Source organism: Homalodisca vitripennis, chromosome 1 (assembly GCF_021130785.1).
Source record: "Homalodisca vitripennis isolate AUS2020 chromosome 1, UT_GWSS_2.1, whole genome shotgun sequence".
NCBI classification, from domain to species: domain Eukaryota; kingdom Metazoa; phylum Arthropoda; class Insecta; order Hemiptera; family Cicadellidae; genus Homalodisca; species Homalodisca vitripennis.
The window spans coordinates 60,627,964-60,637,327 of NC_060207.1; the positions used below are offsets into that span (position 1 = coordinate 60,627,964).

General features: G+C 31.7%; 1 protein-coding gene across 1 annotated transcript in view; it reads left to right on the forward strand.

Annotated features, from left to right (window-relative positions):
• Nucleotides 1-9,085, forward strand: part of LOC124362702 — a 295,398-nt gene extending 286,313 nt beyond the window's left edge. Inside the window, exons 8-9 of the mRNA XM_046817420.1 lie at nt 6,028-6,144; nt 6,931-9,085. Of these exons, the coding sequence (XP_046673376.1) occupies nt 6,028-6,144; nt 6,931-7,011 (198 nt within the window). The 3' untranslated portion in view covers nt 7,012-9,085. The remainder of the gene's footprint in view (nt 1-6,027; nt 6,145-6,930) is intronic.
• Nucleotides 9,086-9,364: the final 279 nt, after the last annotated feature.

Sequence of the window (9,364 nt, forward strand, 5' to 3'; positions counted from 1 at the left end):
GATTTTGTTTATTGTACAGTTTTTTTTTTACTATAGTGATACACTGTATTGATAATAGTGAAGTCTTTTTCTGATATACAACAATAATAGAAAGTACTTATAGACAGAGAACATTGATTCGCTGATACGAATGTAAACACTGAGAGTTGACAAGTACTCGTAACTCTTACAGTGCAGAGTACTATAATTTGCTGCATCTAAATGGTGAGAAATGCGCGTCACCAGGTAAAATATTATTATTAATGGTCCCACTGTTACAAACCCTAGTGAGATAAAAGGTGGTTAATGTTGGTGAAACAATGCTAATGAGGGGTGAGGAGGAGGGACTAATGAGGACATGAAGAGGCACAATGGTGTAGGTGACAAGGTTAATGTAGCAAACACACACACGCGCACACACATGTAGAGTCTGCATACCGTGTTGCTTCTTCAGACACTAATTATCCATGCATTCGTTCTCTCGTACTGATTACGAATATTGTAAAAATAGAATTTTGTAGCAGAATCACAGTTGTACAATACAAACAATTCATTAAATATTCTTATAATTTTTTGGTGACGTCTTTTGTCTTCACTAAGTACAAAATTCAAAAATTAACTTTCTAAATCAAACAAAATGTTTTAATCTTAGTAATAAAAGGCTTTAATGATTTAAAGCTATTTTACGTCAGTAATATAATAGAGAACATTTACTGTCGTATTATGCTGTAGGAATGTTTTATTTGTTTGATAATGTATGTAGGACGTGTGTATCGTATTATTTTGTAGTTTTTGTGTACCAACCAGTGACTTGTTCCCAGAGTTAAACTCGACAGAGCATTTTTATTCAGTACTAAAACCACTGACTAGAAAGAATTGAATGGACCCAGAATTTAGAAACAAATCCATTTCATAGAGAATACATATGATGCAATACACATTTATATGCAAATGTTGATTTCGTTTTATCAAGTATTTCATTGGATTCCAAGCACAAGACCTAGCTGTTCGTGAAATGTATACAGAAATGTCGCTTAAGACAGATATCGATCATCACCTGAGCACGGTGATATCGAAAGGCCAATCTATGATATTGAAAGGAATCAATATTTGAAATCATTTGAAATGCTCGGTCCAAATGAAGTGTTCGGTCCTACCACCAAAAACAAATCAGCGAGGTAAAGACATATTTCACTGAAAATCGTTCTTTATCTATGAAATGGCTAGTGCCTTAAATGCCATACCTTTTAGTTTACCTTCCTCCATATTACTGTTCAAGAGCAACCAACTAAAAAGTCACCGGATCATGGCAGCAATTCGGAATTTATTTCAGTCATGGTCGTTTTAACCCAATCACCGTTTCATTAATGCTTGCTTAGAATGTCATTTAAAATACATCCATACAGGTGGAGGCCACCCGTATGGATACAACCATGGTGGAGCAACCATTAAATACACATTTCATCAATATTGAGGCACTCTGGAAGATATTGCACAATTTTAAATTTTAAAGCTTTCTGTATAGCTGATACCTATTCTTTTTTGTATTAGAGGCGTGTTTGAGTTTTTAATTCTATGTGTAACTTTATGATTTTATAATTCACTTTATGTCACAACTAAATCTAGACTTTTTTTGCTTTTTGCATAGAATTTGTTTAAACACTTTCGAATACACATTATACTACTCCAGTATACATTGCCCGTTTTATATTTGTATGATCTTCCTTCATGTAGTTTAAGAATTTAAAATCAAATTCCCTTACCATAGTTTTAACGATAACACAGATTTTATGCGTCGAGTATAATAAAGTTTTTACTAACAATAGTCCTATAACAAAATAAAATAATACATCATTTATTAGATTTTTTATTTAAATTTGTTAAAAATAAATATTACTTAAAAAACAAATATATTCTTGCAACAATTTAATCACAAAGATATTGAAATTACAAATTTAATGTATATTACTAAATAGCCCCGGCATGTTTAAGTGAAGAAACAGTGTTTTACACATTGTTGTCATAGCTTTATACAGGTACTCCTTACAGAAGAGAAGAATTAGGAAATAGTTATTCCTGTCACCAGTCTAACAAAAGAAAAAAGTACTCTAATTTAATAGCACAACTAATAGCAAACATAACAATTTTATGTACTTTTAATAGTTTTGAGTAATCTTTGTGAGATTGCATAATAAGCATGTTTAAACATATATATATATGTAACACTAATGAAAGTACATTGTAATTTTAACTTCATCAGAATAAAAAATATGTCATCACATTATCACTCTTTAACTTCACTGAATGAAATATTTATTTGGAATGTACAAGGGGTTTATGGATAAAATTTATAAATTTGTTACGCACAAGAGTTCATACATTTTTATTTTTCAAATGGAGTTAAAATATCCTTACTTGTTTTAATTAATAAATTGTAAATGTTTGTATTAATAAAAGTTATTTTGCTTCAAATACTAAAATTAATTCTTTATATATTTAAAGTACAGCTCAAGATGTTCTTGATCGTTGGCTTTAGTTTAGTGTTTTTAATAGAAGATATGATTTTAATTTGTGTTAGTTTGACAAAAACCCTGTAAAAACCGTAGCAACTACAAGAATCGCGGTGTTTGTTTCTGTAAGTCCACCCATACATTTTAAATCATGAACTTTGAATGGAAAGATTTTACTAAGAATTTTATCATTGTAAAACTAATAGAAAATTTTAAATTATTAACTGATATTAAATGACGACTAAGGTAGAGTTTCATACCGTAAATGTATCAGGAAAATGTCTATTTAAGAAATTTAAAAATACATCTCAAAACTGTTTAAAGTAAATTTTAAAATAAAAGTTCAATTATTTTACAATATCATGATTTTAGATCACTATTACATTATTATTAATATGTGTCACGTATGTCAACTCTCTATTGATGACTGTTGTATTTTAAGTCTTAAGTATAAATTATTTATTAAATGGTGTACGTAATTATAGTAATACATGTAAAGTAATAACTTTTAAAGTTACTTCGAACTATGGATAACCTGGTTTTATTACTCATGGTTTTAAGTAACTTTAAACAATCTTATTTTTCATACAATTGATTCTGGTTAGAATATATGAATTTTGCATACAGTATTAGCAACCAATCCATAACTGTGGGAATCAATACATGGCGGAGTCGGAATGCTGACCGCAGAGACAACATAGCCCCCAATGCCAACGCCGCGGCTAAACCATAGATTAAACCATACTCGATCTGATCCATGGCTTAACTGTACGGTACGCAAGGGCCAAGTTGCGTGACGGCGTCAATCGTCTCCGATACACAATCAGCCCTTAATGAATGACTCTATCAGTTATCAGTCTATCAGCTGGGTGTGGCCACCACGCCTTCCCCGCCCTGGGATTGATTGACGCCCAGACATACCCCTGCTCGGACACTACTGTCAGTTATTTACTTGTTGGAAACCGCTTTGTAGAAAACTGATGGATGTCCTGATAATATCTTTCTAATTGGACTGACTGCAAGTACTTACAAAACGGTCAACTATTTATTTTACTTCTTCCAAAAAAATGTATTTGTTTAAACTCTTAGACATTTTTACATTTTACTGCTACGGTATGGCACCATGATCTCAAAATTCAATTCAATTCTTTCATATTTGCTTGGCTTTCCTTCAGAACTAATTGCGTACCGATATACTTGCTACATATGGGTTATATGAAGTACAAACATTCTTTTAAGATAAAATTTATCACAATATAAAGAACTATAAATACTTACTCGAAGGAAACATTTGAAGCCTGAGTTTAATACACATATACTAACATGAATAAAGTTCAAGAAAATCTTATTCATTTACTACTAGGCGTAAAATTAAAACTGTTTAATTAAAATTGAGACTAGCCGCCACGAAAGACGGTACTGCTTAGTAAAGTAATACAGTTTTGAGCTCTTGATCTCTGGAATCCATATACATCTCGCACTTGTTAGACAGGTTGTTTACTTGTAGGCTACTATACAATTTTCAAACAATAGGCCTGGGCCTGCACGTGTTTTTAAAGCGAATATCAGGTTATACACATTCGTCACGAAAACGACTTTATTTGGATGGCTGTCAATGTATCTTTTATACAATAATGAAATCTTGTAATTTTTCCTGCTGTGCTGGAAAGTATATTATGCAGGTAATTAGTTCTGTTTCAAAATAGAAGCCATCTTGCCGTGCCTATGCGGTACAAAGATCACATCAGACAGAGCATAAATATGTGGGTACACAGAGGGATGGATAATATTTAGATGAATAATAACACGGCTTTAATAGCATTTACGTTACGTTAAACGTGTTAATTAACTTCTTCGGCTCGGTGGCCAAAAATATATTTAATTAGAAAAATAATTGATAAAAAATACTCCTATCCTAGGATTTGAATCTCAGTTTTGGTTTTGTTTTTATTCAAGTATAAATTTGTGAATTACCTCAAGTACTTTAGGCGAAAAATCTTCTTGGGCTGTCAAATATGATGTTGATATTGTGTGTTATCTTGATAAATAACGGATACATTGTTTTATTACAGGAAGCCTTAAAATAAGTATTTAATAATAACTATTGCTTTCCTTCAATATGAACCTTGGTTTTCATATGAAATGATGGGTTGCCAAAGCTGCCCATCGGTTTATGCTGAACGGGGAGCTAACAACCGGCAGTAATACGGGTAATGGTGGTGATAAAAGGGTAATAGTTGGCACCACACCCCAGTGGGCGCGCCTCGCATGTCTGCTGTAACTGCTGTGTGTTTCCTATAACTAGAGAACAATAGAGTACACAACACCTACCTGCTGTTGGCTCTCCAAAATGCTCAAAATTTGAAGCCTAACAGACTGGATTTTAAAAGTTAATGTTATTTTACTTTACTAATTTTTATAATTTCCGTGAAAGATATAAATCTTTATAAAATAACCAGTATGAATGTATGTAGCCTACTATACTAGGTGTGAATTCTTCCTGAGCCGATTTAGGTTTCCTTTAGGGTTATTATAAAAAATGTATTAGGATGCATTTACATATCGCATTTCTAAGTTTACATGTAACGGTTGTGTATACGATCTATATCTATATCGTAATTAAACTCTTTATATTTTATCATTATAAAAGCAGAATGTTGGGTAACATTAGGAAAGAGGTAAATTTATCATAAATCAATATCTAACCCCCTTTGATGTTCTGCTTACATATACGTATTTTTAGGCATACTTCCCTCATTCAAAAAATTCTGTTTTTAACAAATTTTGTATTTTATATATAAAAAATTATATGATAGAAGACGTTTAGCTAAAACAAAAAAGGATACTTTTAAAATATTTGAACCGCTCACTATTCAATATACCACAACTTATATGATGGAGGAGTTTAGAATGAAGTGGAGGAGTGAATTTACTTATACATGTATGTATTAGTCAACCATAGATTCAGCTTTCAAACTTAGCATTTGTGTAGTTTGAATTACTTCTATGGAATCATATCACAATCTAAATAGAAAAAATCATTGACGTCATTAAAATAGTAGTATACGTCATCATTCAAAATGGTAAAAAATAAATCAATTATTCTATTTTGTAATGAGTATAAGTACAATAAAGTTTAAAAGGGAATACACGGGGTAATAATTAACGCCCCCAGAGGGGGAAATCAGTATTTTAAAAATTATGTAGAAGAAGAAACCTCTGTATATAGTGGTTTGCAAATACTAGAACCTACATTTACATTTGAAACAAAGGGCATTATAACGAAATACTACATTATCCATAAATTCAACTCCTTCTATTTCCTATTTGCGATTTAATTTTTGTATTAGAAACCTATTTTTTAATCTCTATTGAAATAGGCTAAGAACAACATTGAATTGACTCAAACGATTTTGAGCTAGATTCTAAGAAATTTTATATTTGATATGTTTGACTTCATTGATGATCATTGCAATTAAATTTGGGGAAAATTCTTGGATGTTTTCGAACAGTCTTAGAACACATGTTCTGTTGGCAGGATGACAAGTCGGTAGCTGACCAAGACGAGATCATGACGTCACCGGCGGACATGGAAGACGAGTTGTTAGAGGTTGAGTCTACTGCCCAAGCCTGTATCATGCACGCCCTCCGTATAGTAAGTGTACTTATTGTTTTAGTTGCCTTATTCAGCCGCAGCCGTGTGGATTCTTTTCATTACCACCATTCGTATTTGTCAAGTGTTTAAATTTCTAGTATTTTAGCAGTTTTTAACTTTTCTTAAATATATTTCTAATTTTATAACTTGTCTTATAATAACGTCTAGACGCTTCCAAAACAGGAGGTTAGCTACTAGGACTGACAGACGTCGTGACCAGCTGTAGCTACGAAGAGGAAGTTGGCTAGGAACCACCACTGGTCCGACCAACGGCCGGCAAAATAAAAGTGGCAAGTGCCACAATACGATTTACCAAAAGTTCAATACAGGCTTACAGTCATTTTTAGACAAATCGGCCACAAAACAGGTAAAAATGCCTCGGTCGATGTTAAATTTGTTTTTCTGTTTTTGAAGCCTTCAAGTCTATTACGTAGATGTTTGTAATAAAAGCGTGTTTTTAAATATGTGCTGGCTTTAACATACTTGAAGAGTGCAATCGAAGTAGAGATTTAGGTTAACGATGATTTTCTGAATAGTCTAGAAACGAATCTTCAAGTAGGAGAACACTACTTGAATGACACAATTTTTCGTATATCGCTATTTATTACTTATTGATTTAAATAAAAATAGTATAAGATTGTACTTTTCATTTGAAAACCCTCTGCTTACTATGAGGTACCTTTTCTTTTTATACTTGGACGAGAAATGGTACAAGGTTCCTGCAAATAGAGAATCAATTTTTTTAATTAACGTAAGCCTTGAATTATGAAGACCGGGATGTTACAGGACTCGACTGCCGCCATGTTGGGAGCGGACGGACACCTCGTGAAGCCTATGACCAACGGAGAGCTGAAGGCCCAAGAGTGAACCCTGACGCCCGCCCGCCGGTCTACAAGTACTCCAGTAGCAGCAGTATTAACAGTTAGGGCTCTCTCTGGGGTAAACTGTCGCCCCACAGTCGAAGTGGGGTCAGGTCCATATCAGACACGATTAGACAAATTCGTCAAGTTAAACTTATTTTTATTATAAAATAATCTTTAAGGTAATACTGTACTTAGGATTTAAGTTGTTTTGTAGCCTAATAACAAATAACAGTTTAATAAGTTTGATTTCATCTTGTTTTTAAAGTTTTCTTGTAGAGTTAGGGTATTCCATTAATATTTAACGCTGCGAGATTGAGATTTTTGTAGAAGTAAATTTTGTTCAGAGCTTAATTAAAATTGGTTTGCAATACTGTTCAGGAATTTTACTTCTTTTCAAATTTTAGAATGAATGTGATTTTAATTTAAATTCAATTAGCGCTCAGTTTAAATTTCTCAGATCTATAAATAAAGTTCTACCCAAAATTTAAGTCAATATTTGTGTTCTTGGTTAAATAACAAAATGTAAATATAAATAATAAATTTTTACAAGCTAATTCAGTTTACAGCAATAAACAACAATGATTTTTTTCCCCTAAACATACGTTTACTCTACAGTTTGATGCAACGAACGAATGTCTATACTTTATAAATAGTCTGTAACCCTTGTGCTGGTTTTTATGTCAATAGAATCCAACCAACTCTTCACATTCTTCATGTCTCCTCTTTTCTTCGATCTAAACAAATTGTAAATTCTTTGCTTTGTATTTTTACTTCAATTCTGAATAGAAATTTACTGTTAAATGCCGAAATGATCAATGGCTCTCGAACAAAAATACTTAAAGCTACTACGTCATGTTTTGTAAATTTTTCTCAATTCCGTACTTATAGAGCTTTACCTTATAGTATTGTTACTGTAGATTGTATTTATGTTTGTGTTGCCTTTTTAGAAGAGCAAATGTTTTGTTTGACTTGCTTAGCGATTGTTTCCAAAGTTGGCCTATTTTTATTGAGATTTATTGTGTTAGAGTTTGATAATACATTTTTAGAGTATTTTGACCAAAGTATACACTTACTTATTACTGTTGTAGAAACTAATGTTTAAGATACTTTCCCGATAGATTTTAAATATATGTAACCTATTGTGACTGTTGGGCGTAAAATATTTGATATGAATTTTATGCGAATTAGTTGCTTCTAGAGTTATTTTTACTGTCTCCTTGATATTGTTATTTACGACAATCTATAAAGTAGTGAAAAGTCAACACGATCTCCTTGCACGGCTTAAATAATTGGATTACCAACCAACAAGAAAATATTTTTGATCAGTTTATCTTGGTTAGATAAATAAAAATTCATAGGTTAGATGTTATCATTTAATTTAATTAAAGTTAAAATACTATTTTTATAGAAAACATAAATATACCAAAGAGTATGGTATTGATAATAATAATTTTTTATCTTCGAATCTCGTACCTAAAAGTTAATATTATGATTTCTACAAAATACATCCATTTTAGGCAAAAGTTTATTTGTAAGACGTTTGATTATTTAAAGTAAAATAAAATGTGTATTTTAACTTTATATGTTAGTTGAATTTATAAAGAAGCTCACAGATTAACATTGTGATACCATTTCATACGGAATAGAGATGTTTTCTCCAGTGAAATTTATTATTATATAGTGAAAAAATATACAAATACTACCGTATTGATTTAATTATAGTTTCCTCAATTCCCTAAACTAAGGTGCATTATTTTTGTTGTTTTGTTGTTATACTTTTCACTTTAAGAAAGAAGACGTTCTTTCTCAAACTTTTTAAAATCACAATGCTTCCGTAACTTGTAGAGATTGTAAAGGCTCCACTCTGGAGTACAGTATACAGACACAGTTGTAGTATTGTACAAGTGTTATCAGTTTGATCCTTGTATCTTGTCCTCCCTTCCTTACCGGCCTCATTCACCTTAGGTAAGCTGTACATAGCCATCGTGTTTATAAATACATTGATTGTCAATACAAATTTTGTTGTATATATAAACTGTAAAATAAGAGAAAACAAATAAAATGTCTAACATCACGTGTTTTTCTTACTTTTTAACAAAACCCATTACCTTTGCTCTTTTTAGTATGCTCGTTCTCAGCATTTTTGATTCAATTTTGTCTCCGAATGATTGCTCATTATGTTTATTATTTCAAAGTTGGTCAAATGTTTCTAGTTTTCACAGTGTTATCTAGTTTATTCGCTGGTGGTTGTAAAATGCCGTAGTAATTTTCTCTATAACATTACAAATCGTACGTTTACACATTATACATTTTTTAATAAACAGTTTCTAATACTGAAGCGGAATCGTAAAGTGTAC